The sequence below is a fragment of the Thermobia domestica genome, chromosome 11 (assembly GCF_964235325.1).
Source record: "Thermobia domestica chromosome 11, izTheDome1.hap1.1, whole genome shotgun sequence".
NCBI lineage: Eukaryota > Metazoa > Arthropoda > Insecta > Zygentoma > Lepismatidae > Thermobia > Thermobia domestica.
In genome coordinates, this window is record NC_137464.1 from 36,211,631 (window position 1) to 36,233,115 (window position 21,485).

Consider the following 21,485-nt stretch of genomic DNA (forward strand, 5'->3'; position numbering starts at 1 on the left):
CTGATTATGAATCAGTGATTTGGATCTAAATTATATTATTACGGAGATGTAAATTTATGTTATATTGTAGAGGACAATATCAGTAAAATGTCTCAAGAAGTTTTTCCACGGCCTAAAGACGAACACATCAAGAGGCTGAATCCTACCAGTTGTCAGTGCTGAATGGTTTCTATTTTGAGGTAAAATAGGTTAAAAAGTTGATTAATTGTGACCACTCCGCGAATCTAATAACAAAATGAAAAAAAAAATAAATAAAATTTTAAAAAAAATAAAATGAAATATTTGAGTTTTACTTCCCACGATTATGCCGGCTAGAATAAAGGAGACGGTGATGATGAGAAATGAATGAACAAAGTGGAAGGAAACGGGAGAACTCCGAGGAAACCCACGCACACAGTGTTTGTCCACCACAAGTTAAACATGGCGCGAGCTGGGATCGAACTCAAGACCCCATGCACCAGAGGTGAACACTCTACCACTGAGCTACCGCGGCCCCCAATAACAAAATCGACTTTGCATTAGACGCTGGGAGAAAGACCCCTTCTCATGATCTCAGAAGACCTGGTGTTAATTTTCCCGAATTTGATGCTTTCACAAAGACATTTTCAGATTAAAAGAGGTTGTTTTGGACTGTAGGGCCAAGAATGTTCCGTTCTTTTCCTGCAAAATAATTAACCGGTGATAACAGAACACGATTTTCAGAAATTTAAGGCTGTATGGTGTAGCTTTGAGTCATAGATTTATTGACTGTGCCGCACTTCCTACTCTTCGTTTCTCTGTAAACGCTGTAGTGAGAGAAGAAGAGACTCACTTCAATCAAGCATCCCATTAAAATGAGAACAGAAAGGGGTTTCAAATTGTCTGCAACCTCCTCGCAGTAATCTGCCAACTATAATTGTTCTTACTAACTACAGATAATTTACAAACCAAAAGACATTTTGTAATTGTAATTGTGTTGGATCCGCCATTTTCAATTTTGTAATTTTGACGCAGATTCTGAATCAGCTGCCCTAAAAGACCCTCTGGCAGTATGTTTTCTTCTAAATTAAATGGTTGTTTTCGGTCTATACTTAGAGACCACCCCTAGCGTTCAAAGGGTGGTTTCCACCCTTAAATCTTCACCATTGCCGAAACAAAAAAAATGCGTGTCGGTTATTTTTCGATGTTCTACAAGTGTGCACAGTTTCATTCAGTGACACTTCCATAAGTCTCCTTGTAAGATAAATGGGAATTGGGAATATTATACCAAGTAAATGGCGCGATATCTTCTCCATATCAAGAAAGAAAGAAGAGAAGAACACATCTTTTCAGAGCCTATTTAAACAATATTGTTTATAAAAAAACGACTTAGGAGAATGAAAATGAATGAATGTTCAATTTTCTACCGAACCATTTGTTACTAAATTTCTAAACTGGATTCGATTGTAATTATCCAATAGAATTCCATGGTGAGTGTATATTGTATTAATTAAAGTTCAAAAGTAGAAATCCTGCTTTACATTTTACGATCTACATTATATTACAATATTGATGTAATAGCTTGTTTCCCTGAACGATTTCCAGAGGAAAAGTCTTCCAAGGCTGTGTTCTCAGTGTTATACTATGTTATACTGTTTGCTGTCGCAGATCCAGGTTCATCTCTGTGCTCTGCTCTGTATTAACGATCTTGTTATTTATTGCCACTGTAGATACCTTCACGGTATGATCGACAGCTTCGACTGACATCAAATCGTCTTGTTCGTTGCTCGAACGAGACAGTATTTCAGTTTTCTGGCCAAAAAACTCAATGTATACATTCTGCCACCAACAAATTTGCCTTCTTAATTCACTTCTATCTCGAAGGCATTCATCTCTCAATTCGACTTTTTTTGACTTTTGACCACTGCTTAATGTGGCTACCACACATTCGTAATCTTAAGTACTTTTGTCTCCGTGCTCTGAATATGTTCTGTACTTTCCTACCGCACGTGGGGTGCTAACCGTATTCTGTTGTCTAATCTGGTCCAGTTATAGTATAGCCACATATATCTGATTGTTGCCTTCTGCTGAAGCAACTTGACACTGTTCATCATCTAGTCATTTGGCTAGCTACTGGTACTTTCCGTACTAATCCCGTTATTCTTTATACAGAAGCAAACGAACTATCGTAAGCCTATTGGTGTGGGTTGTGACACACTTTAGAAAAATTATACAGCCCATATGCGTGTATTACAGACCACCGTTGCCACTTCTTGTGATGAGCAGATTTATGACTGCACGTCCTCGAGCCCATAAAGCAGTTGTTCTTATAAAACTTCAGATGAATTTGTATTGCAACATGTTTGTGTTGTTCTACCTTGGCTGTTGATTCAACCTTCAGAATTCCATTTTCCTATAAGATATGTAAATTTCCAGGTCTATAAGAATGATTTACAAGTTAAGTTACATAATTATGACTGTTTTTGTAGTAAATATGCATGTACAATTAATTTCAATAGTTTTCAGTGAAGAAAAGAACGTGAAGAAATTGTAACTCCATTTTATCCTCCGTATTCGACAACAGTCGTATCCTTCTAATATTTCCACTAACACTAACTTTCAGCACTATACAGTAGCATTCTTTGACTTTTTTCTTTCTTTCAAAGCAGCTTACAAGTGAATGTGCCGATTTCAATAGTACCTTGTGCCAAAAATAGTGAGATTTAAGTTTACACATAGATATCGCTACTGATGAGTTTATTCAATAATGGGTGACAGGAAGTCTACTCTGTTTATTATTGTACAATCGCTTACAGAAGTTCCGTTCTTCGAATAAATTCAGCATTTTTTGTTGCATCATTTAGAAACTGTATTGATCTCTTTAGCTGCATAGTTTTTGAATTTTATAAGTATCTCGATTTCTACAATCAGGAAAGAACTTTTGTAAGTGATCGAGCTTTTTTGTAATGACTTCCCGATTCATTCACTTTTGACTCATAGTCATTCACTTGTAAAATTTCCAACTTGATACGTCCGTTGTTTGTTAATTGTGTAAGTGGCTTTCATTACATGTGCATGTTCTGTATTGTAGATATTATTACAGCAGTAATCCAGTAGCAAGTAACAGCATGTTGGGCTTTAGCTTGGGAATGTAAAGCTGAAAATTTTTGCTAAGTATTAAACAGAGTCAAGAATGCAGTTGGCAGCCGTAAGTAAAATGTATATGTGTGTGTGTGTGTTTCAGAAGCTCATAATTCTGATCTGACATTTCAAGAGAATTTTTTGTAAGTATATAGTTAAAACACTTTTCACAAAAGAATACACGTATTTTTTTCTATTTGTTTAATCATATGTTGCAGCTTTTTAAGAAATAAATTGCATGCTGTGTAATATAAATTGTATTACATAGTTCATTTTATGACCACGTCTGTATGATTTTGTATTATAGTGTTATTCAGAAAGCGCACCGGTTTTGTTACATCAAATTATGAACTTTATTTCATAAAAAAACACTAACAAAATTCATAAATATGTTCATCACACATTCCGATTTCAGGTATGGTGAATGACGTCGGGCATATGACCTCCTGTTCTGCGCTGGCATGCAATAATTGTTCGTGAAATACGCTATGACTGACAATTTTCCACGTGGATTTCGTCGAATTTCTCTGAATTTCCTCCTTTAATTCACGGATGGAGTGGGTTCATTGACATATACCAATGATTTAAGAGCACCCGAAAGAAAAAGGTCACAAGGAGTTATGTCGCATGACCTCGGGGACCATTGCTAATCAGCATTACGCGAAATGAGGCGATACGAAAACCGCTCTTGGAACAATTGGGTTGCTTCGCGGGCAGCATGGCAGGCTATAGTAAACTGCTCCATGTCTAGACACAAACTAAAGAAATGCGAGAAATTCATACTAAGGCAACAATCGGAATGTTTGTGGGTAGAGCAACAATAGAAAACAATGTCGGCAACCGAGAAACAAAAATTTGCCAGACGATCCAAAACCGGCGCGCTTTCTGGATAACCCTTTACGAAATTCGTGCCTAGAGAATATGAATAATTGCACAGTATAAGTTAAAATATGCTTAATTAAAAAATTTTAGTTGTTTAATTTAACTTGTTTATTTTACGTATTGTTTTTAGCTTTCCCATCAACTAACATGCAGTTACGTAAATATTACTGTTCAAATCTGCATATGATTATGACCCTTGTCCTTTTTGAAAAATTTAAAGTGAAACAATACAGTTTTTAACTTGCAATTACATCGTTACAATAGTTTCATATTTGTAAATTACCTGACGCTTGCGAAATCTACTAGCGTAGACACAGCGTGACAGAGAAGGATGAGAAGTATCCCTTTTATAATTAGGATTGCGGAAATTAAAGAATATTTTGCAGTTGAGAATATTTTCTCAATGCCTAGTAGAAAATAGTGTTTTGAAAGTGATCAGTGTTGATTAGTACAGTGCGCAATTCTGTTACGGGTGTAATATTCTCAACAGTAGGATATATCATGAAATCATATATGTATATTTTATAAATGCCTAGAAAACTACGTTTCAAAATAAAGCTTAATATGTAAGGACTCCTTTAAAGCCATGTATAAATTGTGATGGATAAATGGTGTCCATAAGAGAATTTGTGTTGTTTTAACGTTGACTATAGCCGTCCCCGCTGCTTCAGTGGCTAGCGCGTGCGCCTTTGGCGCATATGATCCTGGATTCGATTCTTGAAGGGAGAACATTAAAATTCGAACGCACCACTGTAAGCCTTGAACTGTATAACCACATGTCGTATAGCCTCGGTGCTGGAGAAGAACATTAAATTTCAATAAATAAATGTTGATCCTAATGTATTTTGTCCCATTATGTGCCAAATCTGACAATATTGCGTTGAACAATATATATGCTATCTCCCCTTACTGTTGCACATTGTTTCATCTATTTGACGTCGAAACTATTGGAGATTATCAGTTTGGATTTAGACGAAATCGATCAACTATCGACCAGATACTTGCCTTCGACTCCAAACGAAATGGAAATACAATACCCCCGTACATAAATTATGTATTGATTTTAGAAAGGCCTACGACTCAGTTAGAAAGGAAACATTGTACAACAATCTTACAGAATTTGGAATACCAAAAAAACTAGTTAGATTAACTAAGATATGTTTAAATGAATCCCGAAGTAAAATCCGAGGGTGAAAATTCTTGTCCACGAGCTTTCACGTCGAGAATGGCCTGAAACAAGAAGATCGTATTCACAAGATTATGTCATATGTTGATTATAAATATAACAAGGGATGATAGGAGAACAATAGAAAGAAATGCAGAAGTCTTATTAAACGCTTGCAGGGACATGGGTTTAGAAGTAAATGCAGAGAAAACTAAATACATGAAAGTTCGTCAGGGTCGTAATACTGCAAATTATGGATGTGTTAAAATATCAAATAATACTTTCGATAAAGTAAATATTTTTCAGTATCTATGATCAATAGCAACAGACCAAAACCATTCATGAAGAAATTAAATGTCGACTAAAAGCAGGGAATTCGTGTTATAATTTAGTTCAAAATCTTTTGTCGTCGCGAATTCTGTCGAGGAATTTGAAGCATAAAATATATAAAATGATAACCATGTCTGTTGTCCTGTAGGGTTGTGAAACATGGTTACTTACTTTGAGGAAAGAACATAAACTGAAAGTATTTAAGAACAAGATCCGTAGACGAATATTCGGACCCAAGAGGAACGAGAATGGGGATTGGCGGAAACTTCATAACGAGCAACTGCATAATTTATATCGTTTACCAAACATTGTTAGGGTCATCAAGTCTAGGAGGCTCAGCTGGGCATATGTCGCCAGAATGGAACAAAGTGGGAACGCTTTCAAAATTTTAATTGGAAGTCCAATCGTAAAACGACCGTTAGAAAGACTTCCGCGCAGATTGAAGTGAATCTCACAGAAATAGGAATACAAAGTAGAAACTTGATCCAGTTGGCTAAGGACAGAAGTCAATGAAGAGCTTTTGTGAACACGGTATTGAACCTCCGGGTTCCATAGGCCATAGAGTTAGTTTTAAAGTTCGACCCAAGAGTAGGACTTGCTCACGTATCAAAATTTATTTAGAATGTATTTGTTTGTTGTGTGAAAAAAGAAATAAAAGAAGTCTTGGTATTCAGTGAAAGTGTTCAAAAGAAGATATTAAACCAGAATGTAAAATTCACCATAATTCCTATCGCTATAATAATTTCAGAATTTTTGGAAGATTCACTGCTACTGCCAGAACTCATCATTTGGCATATAGTAAATTGATTTATCAAGTGCGTCAACGCACAAAATTCAAGATTGCAATAATAAATACTACTATTACCGTCAGCATTTTCTATCGTGTATAACTGTCAAACTAGTGCTCCTAGCTGTATCGTCCCGTGTTGTATTAGCGAGAGGAATTTCGATGTTCACCCTGCATTCTGAGGCCAGCATTTTAATTAAGAAGTAAACTTCGATCTACGAAGTAAAAAATAATAAGAATAGGAGCCGGTACGTGACCAACATTACCAGACGAGCCATCTCTTCTTGAAATTCCAGTTGTTGTTCCCTACAGACTGAAAATTCATGAAGACAGTATGTTAGTTTGAACTTGCAGACTTCGAACTTTCGTAAGATCGTAAGCATTTGGTTATTAACTATGATCAGTTTCGCATTCAAGGTTCGTTGCATCGACTAGGAGGTAACTTCCGTAAAAATTAGTCATGCTACGTTTGTTCCGTCGTTCTGCGTAGTTGATTTTTGGATTGTATGGAGTTGAGTTGATTTTGAGCTTAACGTCCCATCCAGCAGCGAGGCTATGTGAGACGTGGACCTACTGATTAACGTGGAATCCGAACCACATGAGCTCCCGCTGCATTGTATTGAGAAACTTAACTGAAGTAGAAGATCACTTTATCATGCCTTTAAAATTCGTGTTTTGCCCAGACGTCTGCAGATTTGAAGTTATAGGAATTACAACTGAGAGGAAAATAATATCGCAGATTCCAAAGTATTGTTCCTAATTAACCTGAGCATAGTTTAAGTTTGAGTTAGGTTTGAGATAAAAGACAATTCTAATAACACATCAATATTAATTGTAAGGGTATGTGAAGGTATTGTATCTGCATCCTTCCAGGTATGTATAAATCTTTTAACTAATACTGAACTTTTTAAGTTAATTCAAGGAGTACAAAATGATTTATATATTAAAATGCTAGGTTTATATGTTTGTCTCCAAAGAAAAGTTTATAAATGTTTGTCTCCAATCCTTTCGACAGCGAGATCTTGAAAACCGCAAGTGCTAGAATCGTGTTGTTTTCACGGGTCGATTTCAAATTTTGTGTAGATTGTTCAGTTCTAATTGAATATTTAAAAATAAAAAAAAAAAAAAATAAAAACGTTATTTCTTTATTACATTTTTAGGGATACATTGAAAATGTTAAAATGTTTAAAAAGTAAAGGATCATACCCTGTGAGTTAAAAAATGTTTAAAAAGTAAAGGATCATACCCTGTGAGTTATATATTCCAGCACCACATAACTATATGCCGGAGTTGTATATCTCTGAGGCGTTTGTTTCATGGCCAAATGATAATAAAAAACTAAGAACAACCATTTTTCAGTCTAAGAAGAATCTTTATTGGTTGGAGTGTTTTGCGCAATTAACACCATATATCACTGATTTGTTACATACTGCATGCAAGAAGAAAGAAAACACTGATTATACATGAATTAGAACCTCCAACCGAAAGTAGGCTCAAATCTTGCAAACGGTGCGAGATATTGAAAAAATAATCGAAAAATCTCCCCTTTATGGTCCCCCTTGCTGATTGTTATCTAGACATCTTTCACTTGTGTCTGTAAAGGGACAGGTACAAATGTTGTGAGAAATGACAAGCAGATTCATACTGATATGTGAATGATGCGTTGTGTAGAGAACGCAGGTTCAGCTAGCATATTTAAAAATCAGTTCTGTGCGATTAATCTCAATAGTGGATTCCGATTTTTAACTCTTGCTGTTATTGTTATCGCTGCAGACTTTACTGTAAATTCAGAAATGAGAAGTCCAGAAACTTTTAATACAACTCTGTTACCCCTTGAACAACTAAACATAGTAACCACTGTCGTGTAGCATCATAAAGCGATCATAATAATTAAAATATTTCTATATTTTCCCAATAAAATTGCATTTTATACTATATACTGAAGTTCGTTTCGGGTTATTTGTTGCTAGTATCCTCAGAGGTATGTAACTACATTGAATTCTCAGTACTTAACCATCTTCCTTTAATTATCACCTCGATTTTTACTACATTTTATTCAGAATGAATGAATATTCATTATTTCTTAATACGATTAAAGCATCTAAAGAACTTGAATCAAACAAGTTTTGATGCTCTTACACTCAACGCTCTCTAATTTTCGGAAAAAGTTTGCAAATAGGCTGATGGATTAGCTATGGAAAACTCATTCTTAGCAAATGCAGTGCTGAATCATTTTGAAGCCGAAATTTTAAAATCTTCAGAATTACAATACACAAAACACTACCGTTTCGTGAATTATCCGTAATTTTTGTGTAAGGAAGATACTCTGTTAGAACTTATACTCAATAATCAAAACGGAGACAAAATATCATCGTTGCTAACGTTTCCTTTAAACTTAAGCAACTAACTAATCAATCAAGAGAGTAAACTCCAAAACGCGAACATCAAAGTAAAGAAGTAAACTGAAATTAACAATAACAGAAATGTTTCTGATCTAACCATAAATAGAAAACTAAACATTCACACCAAGTTCTATCGCAAAGATACAGCAGGCACCCAATATGTACATACAAATTCGTTGGAAGTACTTCTTTCACGGAGCATCAATTCTGTATTCCAACAATAATGGCAGGGAAAACTGAGTGAATCTTTTGTTAAACTATGGGAAGGAAAATGATTTCTTTTAAAAAGTGGTTACATTAGTACATTTAACAATTGTTAATGCTTACATCAGGTTGAAATATCGTTGAAACAGGACAGTATTAAAAATGAAAGATGATAACCAAAGGATGGATAAGGAGTGTCTGTCTTTCATTCAGTTTCAAAAAGTTTGAAGGAAGTTTAATTTAAAATGGCATTTGCGTCCCCCAAAGAAGACGTAACAGGATATGAATTTATTCACTAATCCATTGGATTCTGCAAGTCTACAAAGTTTTACATACGTAGCAAGACACTTGTATAGGCATGAAGACAAGGAACACATGTAATAGACTGAAAGAATATATTCATGATGTTAAATATAACGATGATCCATCATCGGGTATTTAAAGACAACTGAAAGATACAAAGCGCAACATCGATAAAGTGGAAATGATCAAAAAGTCTTCATCGTTCAGAGAAGCAAGCATACGAGACCTCTTTCATTCGGGTGAACGGCTCAAAATTGGACGGTGTTATGCATCAATTGACCAGGCGCCATTTTTCGTTTTACATCAGTGAGTAGGAGACACTGTAAATAATGTTAAAAAAAAAAAAAAAAAAAAAAGTTTGAAACCCTACTATTTGCTTAAACGTTCAGGAAAAGCTATTCGACCAAACGCCAAGAACTTGATCGCAATGGTAACACGTTTGTGTTTCCTTCAATATCTCAGAACCATGTTTTGGCGCTTGGTCAATTGATGCATAACACCGTCCAATTAAATTATCCAACTTGGGTATTCGGGGTATAAGTTGGAATAACATCATTGGAACTTTCACTGTCGTCCCGGTTCGATTCCCAGTGGGGGCACGGTCGAAAAAGTGTGAAAGCTTTTTCAGACCAGCCAATGTGAATCTCATTCACACCAGACAAATGTTGGGATGGTACCTAACATATAGGTCGCAGGCCAGTTCCTTCCCTTTCCTCGGATAGTGTGATCGCCGATGTACGTCATCCCTCTACGTGACTCGCTAAGATGGCCATAGATGCCAACAGCCCAGAAATCAAATTCCTAATCCTGATCTTAACTTTCACTCTTGTTTACTAAGTACCAAAGAAGCACAAGGACTTCAGACTTATGTGAAGCCTCAAAAAATAAGTGTTTACTAGTATAAATATGATAAATATTTTCAGTTACTACCTATCTAATTCCGTACATCCTATTTTCGCCAAAATCTTTGTTCTTACTTATGTCTTGACAGTGGTGACAAATGTCAAATTTTTAAACTAATTTGTAATAGAATACAGATGAGCAAAGGTGAGTACCTTTTGAAATTATTATTTCTAAAAAAATGTTTAAATTTCATTTTGTATGTTTATAATCTTTCGTAATCTGTTTTACCCTTAGATAAAAAGCTTTCAAAAACGTATTGGCATTTCTAAAAACTCTAGCATGACCTTCTCATTAGTCTCTTTCTAAATGTATTACGCCTCCAGATGGCGTATGTTATTGTGAACGAATTATTTCATATGATCACTGGACAAGTTCCTTTCTCGCCAAAATTTATTTCATTTTAGTTTTTCTGTAACTGTTAGTTTTATGTAATGTTACAATTTCTCATGTATTACATGCAGCCGTATAATACAAAATGCTCATAAAATTAAAATCATTTTTTGAAATTTTAGGACGGGAAGCAATCCTATTATTCGAGGCAACAAGATCTGGGGTGGTCAAAACGGTGGAGTTCTTGTTTACAACGGAGGGCTTGGACTGTTAGAACAAAATGAGATCTTCGACAACGCAATGGCTGGCGTTTGGATCAAAACTGACAGTAATCCAACCCTAAAATGTAATAAAATTTTCGACGGACGAGATGGAGGGATATGCATTTTCAATGGTGGAAAAGGTATGTAGAAAATCGTGTATCTAACGTAAATATACAAAATTAAGGTCAATGGTAGAAGTAGGCTTCTGTTAGGATTGCATTATTTGCCTGCCAGACATGACATGATCAACGTGAAAACTTTGTGGACTGCGTAATATTCTTGATGTCTACTATATTTTGTTACTTTAAAAGTGCCGTCAAAGCCACACACTTTGTGCTTCCCCCTCCCCTTACTTCCATAACTCACTACAAATAGCGAGTGTAGACGTTGACTGTTCTGCAGGATTGCCAGTCCTGTCGTTTTAAATTGTATATTAAATATGTGAAGTTAGTAAGATAGTACTCAGATACATTTTTTATGTAATTAATAATAATCTATGTACTTACGGAAGCTAAAGGCTGTTCTTAATAATAATAATTAATTATCACAATCAGATTAGGTAATCTAATTATTTAATTTGGTATCACAATTACAAGGGATACTCTCTTGAATGACAGTAAATGAGTAAACGAAAAAGAAAAATATCAATCAATGTTTTAGACTTCTAAACTATGCTATGTATAAGCGTAGAAAATCCTACAGAACGGCTTTTTGTCGGCAGGTATGAGAGCAAAAACTGTAGGAGATAACTAAAAATTATTTTCTGATATGAATTAAGCCTCTCAAGAATAAGTTCCATTTCTGTTCTCTGCTGCAACCAGAAGTGTCAGAAATTACTGTCCGATTTCAGTGTTATTGCATAAAGCGAAAATTGAAGAAATAGCGAGAAACTTTTTTTTTTCCTACATGGATTCTATATTTTAAGAACATGCCACTTCTACCTTAGACCATTTACTGAAATCGGAAATGTTAGTAAATTTACTACAGCTTCTAGTTTCAATAGAGGAGAAACGATAATAGATTGGGATTTTTTTTCTTTGATATGAGTTTGATGTTGCATTAATTAGTTTAATATCATATTTTCATAGAGCAAAAATTGTAATAGGTTGCGAGAAATGGTGAATTCGATGTCTCAAGAATAGGTTCAATCTCGACTTTAATTCCTCTATTGAAACCAGAAGTAGTAGCAATCTGTCGATAATATTGGATGTTCATAAAGCAAAAACAGTAAGAGAGAGAGCGAGAAATGGGTTTTTAATACCATTCAGTATCCTAAGAGTAGTGTCCGGCTCCTATTGGAACTGGAATTGATCAATTTTATCAGTTCTGACTAGAATGTTGGACAACTATAGGTCGAAAGTTACATAGTTTCATGTGAAACGAAATTTACTTGTTTATAAACACAAGTCTTTTCCCTTTTCCTCTGATCGTTGCGCAGTATATAAGTAGTTTACAATCAAAATTGTCCAGTTACACGATGGATACAAACTATTCAGCGTTATTGTTGATATCACTAAATGTCAGTGATAGCATATAATGTAAATGAATAGTAACCCCTTGTAAACAGAACATAGAAGGCTAGGTTGGGCGAGAGAAAAAAAGCTGTGTCATAAAAGATACTGAATGAGCCACCAAGTGTAAACTGGCAGAATGTCTGTACACAGTTACCTTCGAGTTTTGAGAGTCATAAGCATCGGTATGTTCACCATCCATGTTGTAACACAGCCGAATTCTGCACCAGGTTCTCGCAGATGTGTTGCGGAAATACTCCGGAGTCACGAGGGTGAAGGCGTGTTCCATAGCTGCTCGTAACTCCTGCGTTGTGTGATATCGAATGTTCCTTACTTTTTGCTTAGTGAAACCCCATAGAGCATTGTCTGGGAGGCCAGGCAAAGGGAGCTGGTGAAGATGCACAACCTCTTGCAATCCGGCGGCCAGGAAACGTCTGATTCAGGTAATTTCACATGTGAATCGCGAAGTGCGCTGGTGCTCCGTCCTGCTGTATCACAACAGTGTCTTTGACCAGGAATTTTACCAGACAATGCCAAGCAACGTTACCAAACAAACGTGGATAAAACCTAAAACCGTCAGAAAACACCAATTAGGCTACACTTACTTCCGGACCACGCTGTAATTTGCGTTTTTTTCTTTCTTTCTTTTTGAACGTTCGTTTAAAAGAAGGTGGCCCAACGTAGCGTAGTCACTAACGCTCTCGTCTTTGTTGCGAACAGTCCCGGGTTCGATTCCCGGTGAAGATACGGCCGAAAAAATGTAAATGATTTTCAGGCCAGCTGTCCTGAGTGGGATTTTTTTTATTTATACCAGACAAATGCCGGAATTGTACCTAACATACAAATCTCAGACCGCTTTGTTCTTTCCCTTTTCTCAGGTAATATAGTCACCGAGGGACGTCATCCCTCATGCATGAAGGGCTAACATGGCCGTAGATGCCGAAAGCCCAGAAATCTAATTGCCAATCCTAAACGTGTAAAAGAATGCAGAACGGCTATAAAGCTGGGGACAACTAATGAACAGTGTCTGCATTCGTTCTTCCATTCGTCTGCAGGTACAATTATCTTTACTCGATCATCTTTCTTCAATGCCACAGTTCACCTACAGTCAGAAAGTACTATCATTGGAATATTGCAATATTTTTAACAGATTCAATTTTCTGTAAACGAGTTGAAAATCATTTTTAAACTTCTTTAGAAAGTTTCTTTTAACTTCTTCCCGTGTTGCTTCGTGGTTTGTTCTCTCAATTTTTGTTCATCGTAGTCGCAGATACAAACTCTGCTGGGTACAGAACGTTTTGGATACAAACACGAGTAGTGATTCAAAGGAAGAATGGTTCTTGTCCTTCATGAACTCGAAGTTTTGTATTTTTTTAAGGTGACTTGAGAAATGAAGCATAAAATAGTGTAGTACTGGTCGGATAACGATTGACTATTTTAATTCGGGATAACTAAATTTGTACACTCAGGTTGGAAACTTGACAAAACTCGTATGAAATATCTCTTGCCAGAAACTGAGTGAAATGGCTAAGTTTTAAAATGTATCAGGTATCTTAAATTATATATTGTATTAAAATGGATCCATTTATTTGGAAATTATTAGCCCAAAAAAAAAAAAAAAAAATGTTAGAGGGATTTAAGTGTCGAACTTCACCGTACATACGAGTACTGTTGACTTTTCCAAGTTCATTTCCCCTGCGGTTCATATATCGTAGCATCTGCCGTCACTGTCATTCAATTTTAGGAATAGTGTTTTCATTTAGATGTCAGTAAGAGATTGTCGGGGAATAAGTGCAGGAAATCTTAGAGAGAGAGAGAGATGTCAATTAACTAACTTTTTTTTTTTAAATCTTCCTTACATCAATTTTTATGACACTACAAAATGTACCGTTCGATGTAGAATGATTGAACTATCTCTTCATTGCATTATATCCTTTATTTTGCCGATGACATAGGACAATCGAAAATTGTTAGATTTGGACAATGTTATATGTATATATACTAAATATTTATTTAGTGATTACTTAATTGAAATTTCCATGATCTCTGTTCCAGGCATATTGGAGGAAAATGACATATTTCGCAATGCACAAGCGGGTGTTTTAATTTCCACACAAAGTCATCCAATATTGAGGCGGAATCGTATATTCGATGGTCATGCGGCAGGAGTTGAAATCACCAATAACGCTACAGCAACGTTAGAATATAATCAGATCTTTAATAATCGATTTGGTGGCCTATGTCTTGCAAGTGGTGTGCAACCAATTGTAAGAGGTAAGTGGAAATTTTATAGCCACATTGAAAAGTTAGTATTGATTTCTTTGTTATTGATTCAGGATTTAATCTGACGCAGTGATACTTGAGTTACAGAATTTACATGGAGAACTCAAGACAGTCGAAGACATTTTTTAAAAAAATAATAAGCACTACATTCAAGGAGTGGAAACGGCCTTTATGTTTTCACGTAACTCCTCCTACAGGTAACCATTTAGCCTAATATGTAACTAATACTAGGAAAATTTCGGCATAGAAAGATGTGTCAGTGCATGGGAACCATTTTGAAACAGCGTGCTTCACTTCGTCACCACTGTGAAAATATTTACCTCTGAAGAATTCTTTTAGGAGGCCAAACAGGTGGAAATCATTTGGCGCTAAGTACAGACTATAAAAGAGATGTAATAACTCGTAGCCAATTTACTGTAACTATCTTCTGTGCCAATCAAAAATAAAAAGCTGTTTTGAAACCTAGTGTGCAGTTACTTTTCCGAAGAACAAATGATGGACATGAATTATTGTGTTATTGTTTCTAACGAAAAATTACACACCTTTGTGATTTTGCGATAAGGTTCTGCATCGATTATCAATGGTAAGCTGTTCAATGCGCTGAATGTGCCCGGGAATGGCTGCTGTGAGCTGTAACTTACCACGACCGTAATCATTACGGGTAGATGTACGATCATCTTTGAAGTACCTTCAAACCATTGACTACGATTCGAACCCCTTATTGTGGCCGAGTGTCTTATCACCGTATTGACTGAAGTCTTCTGTAAATTTCAGCTGGTTTGTACCCTTATTTACTCATCACCACTGTTGACCGCCATCTGTAATAACAGTCTCCGGACTGGCGTGCAAAGAAAGTACTATCTGCCAGTAACAGGACACAGTTGCCAGCTCCTATTGCAAGTACTACCGCACCTTTGGAATTTGATTTTAATCCTGTCAAAAAGCAAGTCCCGGATTGACTTGAACACCCCTCGTATAAATACAGAGTACAACATTTTAGTGTTTGAAAAAAAAAAAAAAAAAAAAAAAACAGTGGATGACATTCTGATGTTCCTCAAACCTCCCCTGAATAGTGGACTGTCACCACCTAAGTCTTATGTAGGGTGCATCATAGGATGTACGTGATCACTTAAGTATTGACATAATCACTGGCAATGATTTGTCTCTCAAGAGTAACAGTAGTACTAACGAAATCGTGGCCCATATAAACAGTCATCGCCATGTTTTACGGTAGGAAGTTGGCAGTCTGGGGCAGAGGTGGGCTTAATCCGTGATCCTCACTTGCTCTCAGAATGGATTCTTACCCTCAAAATTAGTCTGGCAAAAAAAAAAAAAAAAAAAAAAAATTAGCACGAGCAACCGCAAGCTTTTCATTATATTTGCTATTTAAATAAGCCATTCCGTAACATACTGGTATCTACTTGGTGTTTCCAACAACCTTTAAGTTTGAGGAAGATCAGAGCAGTATTTTGCGTTACAGTAGTTCAGATGCCTTACGTTTGGTGTCTCTGTACTCAATTTAAGTAAGGTTGAGACTTAAGGTTAATGTTTGTTTTGTTTGCTTTTCTGGAGCGGTGTAAAGTGCATGTTTTATTTACGTTCTAAACGGAAGTGCATCACGTACATAATAAGACACTGTAGAATCTCGTTATTCCCTAGAAACTCGAAATATGAGAAAAGTGTGTGACACAGGCCTTTGTAAACAAAAGGCGAACTCTGACACTGCGAAGTGAGGGCTACTCAAATAGACAAATCTCCGAAAATTCTAGGTATACATCATACTATCTTCGGTAGAATAATAGAGAAGCAAGGAGAGCATGGTATGAGAACAGTGTGGTAGAAAATGAAAACAACTGCAAGATTGGATCGAAAGGATTTTCGCTTGGCTGTATCAGACAGAGTCTCCAGGGACATGAAATGCAGTGGCTATTTATTCTAATGCAGGTTATAATATAAGCTGAATGACTTGTCAGAAGATTTAATGAAAAAGGGTTACATAAGAAAACTAAGAAAGAACCCACTTTTAACTGATAAACATGTAAACCAGGGTGTCTATCGGTCACGAAATCAGAAAACTGTTATGAAAGTCAAGAAATTTAGCTTTTGGATCTTTTTTTAATCCGTGCAAATGTAAGTACAGATTGGAAAATTTTGTTCTATAAAACGTAAAAATTCATTAACAAAAATGTCTGTGGTCGGCTTTAGACGCTATCAAATCGCAAGCAAAACTACGCTTCTATTGCATGGATGAAACTTCAGCCTAATTCGCACCCAAATTTCCTCTCGAGAGTGTTATGAACTTTTATGATTTGGTAAAGAAAAGATCACGAAAAAGTCACTAAATTTCATTTTGGAATTTTAGTAGGCACCCTGTAAACGCTAGAAGAGAGCTCGTGAGTAGCATGGGGTGATGAACAGTGGTGGCACGTAATTTTCTTGGATGAGAAGTTTGTGATTGTTGCAAATTACAGTAGAGTGAAATTTTGAATGAGAAAAGGATAAAATGTAAAGCCAAAGTACGTTTCCAGAAGAAAGAAATTTGATGAGAGTGTTACGTTTTGCGGGTGCTTTACTTCAAATGGAGTAGGATGAATTAAAATCTGGAATAAACAAGTTAATGCGGCATATCACATTAACATTCTGAACTGAAAGTTACTACAACCATATGTTGACTATTTTTCAGGTCCTAATTTGAGTTGTTTCATTTTCCAAGACGACAATGCGCCGTGACACAGAGCGCGGAGTGTAGCGGACTGGTTTCAAAGTATGAATTTCCAAAGATTATGGTGGCTACCAAATTCTTCGGATATGAATCCTATATAGAATTTGTGGTATATTATGTCATAAAAAGTACATGGGAAGATTTATCAGTCTAGGAGACATCACAGAAGAATTGGTTAGAATCTGTCTCCTCGAACTGGATATTACATTAAGTGAAACACTTGTGAACAAGAGCTGTCCGTGGCGGTGTAACAGAAGACTAAAGTGTCATAAAGATTGTGGTGTAAACAGTTTTCTTTTTTCATTTACTTTCAATAATTTACCTACCGTTTAGCGTTAAACTTTGCACAAAGAGTGTGATAATAAAAGATATGCATTAAATTTATTTTTTGGATTATAAGGTCCCTTAATGAATAAAACTCAGTGTTTTTATGTAATGTTCATACATGTACTATAGTAGCACATCATAAACATTAGATAAAGATCAGTTGAATAGTATGTGACCAACGAGGGCTGGAATTAACAATATAAGTTTTTTTTTTTTTTTTCAAAGTAGTGCTATTTTTTTTTGTAACAAACTGTAATTGCCATACTCGCTATCATTTACTAAAATGAGGGAGAGGATAAAGTGAATGAGAGCGGAGGCCTCTATAGTCACAAGAAATATGCAAAAATTGATAGTTATGTGGGTGTTAATAATGTCTTTGTATAGATTTTTCATTTGGTATCAAGGTAATTGTCTACCCTTATATATATATATATAGATATAGATAGATCGATCGATCTGTTTCAAATACGAGAAAACACGTGAGCTAAATATTTCTTAAATATCTTGGTAACAGCATTCATGATGTGCTTAGTTCTGTTCTCAGTGCGTGATTGGAAAAGTGTTAGTAGAGTAGAGTAGATTTTGAGTTTAACGTCCCGTTCAGCAGCGAGGCTATATGAGACATGGACCTACTGATTAACGTGGAATCCGAACCACATGAGCTCCCGCCGGGAATCGAACCCGAAAAGTGTTAGTAGAATTTCAAAGTTAGAAGTTTAATTTGAATTAAGAAATATTGACCCCAACAGTATAAATTCAAAGGATATCAGACTGTTCGGAAAAACTGAGCAATATTTTTCGAATATATAATAATTTTACATATATTTAAGTAGTTTAACCAAATATCCTTACTTAATTATTAATTCATGATGTAATAAATATATTTTCCTTTCCTATTTTACAGGGAACAGAATTTTCAATAACCAAGATGCAGTTGAAAAGGCAGTTGCAAACGGGCAATGTCTGTACAAGATCTCTAGTTACACTTCCTTTCCAATGCATGATTTCTATCGCTGTCAAACGTGTAATACCACAGATCGAAACGCAATATGCGTTAATTGCATAAAAACTTGTCATGCAGGACATGACGTGGAGTTTATAAGACATGATAGGTAAGCAGTTGAGAGATACATACGTTTATTTATATGAGTGAAAATTGCGGTGTATAGGTGTGTATTTGAAGTTAAATGAGAGGGGGGAAAAGTCGATTTATCATTGCTTCTAGATAATTTCTAGAAAATTTTTCTAAAAGTTAGGTTGATTGACTGATTCATTGGAGTGTAGCACTCCTTAACACAGAAGCTATATGAGAGAGATCTACTAATTTAAAAAGGATCCAAACCATTATTGAGGTGTTGTTTATCCGAAACTGCTCCCATCAGGAATCGAACGTGGGAACATGTGCACAGAAAGCATGTGATGAAGCAATGTGATTTGTGAATAACATGATGAGAGAATATGTATGTTTGGTTTCATGAAGTGTTAATAGTTATTTTTTTGTAAACCAATGTTATTGAAGCTATAGTCCTTAAAATCTGCCGTTGTGATTCCCTTAGATTGAACATTAGTCTTTATATATATATATATATATATATATATATATATATATATATATATAAAAGACGGAAAAAATAAAATTCAAGTGAATCACGTTTTACATACCATAGTTAAGAATCACAAAGAGGTATAGGTTCAACAGTTATGTAATAAGGTAAAGATTATACAAATTCTAATAGGTTGATACAGTACTTCTCGGTTTTGTTGATGTCTTTCAATCATTTTGACAAAACTGCGCGTCCATCAACTTCAAAGTAGAAGAGTATGAAAATAATGTTAAAAGAGGTAAATGAGGATTATGTGAAGAGTCAGTTGTTTTTCTTAAGTGTATTTTATAATTTTTATCGTCTTACTCACCAACTCTGTGGTTCAGGAATTTCATTGTACAGAAACAAAAGAACACCATTGTATCCTATGTGCCGAACGAGCCAAGTTCGAATTGCTACAGTCAACAGTAGAATGTAATTTTTTTCTTCAGTAAGTTTTGAGGAGTTGACCAATTGAAATACAATTTTCAGTACTACACCATCCATTCCAAAAGAAACCGAACGTTTTAAAAAAACAAAAAAGCAATGTACATTTTGGAACAAATCATTTTTATTAATCAATGTATTCCCCTTCTGCATCGATACACATATTTGCACGCTCCAACAAGTTGTCAAACGACTTCTCCATGTCCTTTATTGGAATGGTCTTTAGGACGGCGGTCGTCGCCTTCTCAATGGCATCAATCGATGCGTGCCACTTTCCTTTCATCGCCAAATGCAGTTTCGGGAACAGATAGAAATCGCACGGAGCGAGATCTGGTGAATAGGGCGGATGATGCAACCGAATAATGTGATTTTTGACCAAAAATTCAGTTACAAGTCGCGAACGATGTGATGATGCATTATCGTCCAAAAGAGTCCAACTGCCGATTTCGCGATATTCGGGCCGAATACGACGAATTCTTGCCAGCAAACGCTTCATGACGCCCAAGTAAAACTCTCCAGTGACTGTCTGGCCGGGCTGAACAAATTCTTTGTGGATAATTCCTTTTGAATCGTAAAAACAAATCAGCATCACCTTAACTTTTGACTTCACCAAGCGACTTTTTTTTTGGGTGTTCCTTCATCCGGCGCTCTCCATTCAGCACTTTGCCGCTTTGTTTCGGGCTCATATTCAAAACATCACGTCTCGTCACCAGTTACAATCGATTTCAAGAAGTTTCGATCCTGCCGAGCACTTTTAACGATGTCTTTGCAATGAGCAATTCGATCAGCTTTTTGGTCTTCGGTGAGTTTGTGTGGTACAAACCGCGAATTAACCTTCTTAAGGCCCAAAACTTCGGTCAAAATGCGGTATGCGGTTGTTTGAGGAATGCCTAATTCCATTTCAATAACTTTCACCAACGATTTTTTGTTATGTTTGATGAATTCACGCACTTTTTCGATGTTTTCTTCCGATAATCCGGTTCTGGGACGGCCTGATCTTTCGTCATCATCCAGCGTCTCTCTACCCGATTTGAATCGCCTGAACCACTCGTAAACTTGCGTACGGGATAGACACTCATCACCATATGCATTTTGTAGCATTTGGTGCGTTTCACTAAAAGTTTTACCCAGTTTAACACAAAACTCAATTGCAGCTCGTTGTTTGAAACTCATTTTCCGACCGATGTACACAACACACTGACAGTTGAAACGCAATAACTTTGTTGCCGTGCATCCAAATGTCATGACATTTATACCAGTTGTCAATGAGGGACTACGCCATCTACCGGTAAAATATTACAACAGATGGCACTAGTGGTACTATTTGTTTTCAAAAGTTCGGTTTCTTTTGGAATGGAGGGTGTATGCAGAAAGCTACTTGAAAAAGATCTTAAATTGGTCAACTCGTTCTTAAGTCGTAACGAAAAAGCAAAACGTGTATTCCTTATACCCAATTTCCACTAGACCCTGTTCTGTATTATAATAGAGAAGAATTTAATTTCCATATCCTTTTACCCTTCATAATGAGGTCCGCCCAATACCTTCAAAATTGATCGGAAGAAATACCGCTTGGGCCATAGGTCGCTTGATACTAACAATTATTAAGTTCTTAGTTGACTAGAACAGTATTAGCTGATTGATGTGAACAATATGTTATAATGTTCATGAATAATAACTTATTAGAAGTAATTTTATAAAGGATATTTGTAATTAACACGTTCACTGTTAGCCGTTGCATAAGGTATTTAAATGACCAACCTTCCTAATTATAATTTCTTTTGACTGAAATTAGTTACACTTCACGATAAATCAGAATACTGTGAAATTTTGTACACATCGTATAATTTGACTAGGTTATACACTTCAATTCAAACTCGACCAAGGTCGGATATGGGAGCAAGCGTTAAGTAAATTTACAATGAATAGAAAGCTGTCAAAGGAAGA

At 35.9% G+C, this 21,485-nt stretch overlaps 1 protein-coding gene across 2 annotated transcripts in view; it reads left to right on the plus strand.

Annotated features, from left to right (window-relative positions):
- Positions 1-21,485, plus strand: part of FBXO11 (F-box protein 11) — a 51,307-nt gene that overhangs the window by 27,198 nt on the left and 2,624 nt on the right. For both annotated transcript variants that reach the window (XM_081730369.1, XM_081730368.1), the window contains exons 8-10: positions 10,588-10,808; positions 14,235-14,453; positions 18,416-18,623. In XM_081730369.1, coding sequence (XP_081586495.1) covers positions 10,588-10,808; positions 14,235-14,453; positions 18,416-18,623 — 648 coding nt within the window. The remainder of the gene's footprint in view (positions 1-10,587; positions 10,809-14,234; positions 14,454-18,415; positions 18,624-21,485) is intronic.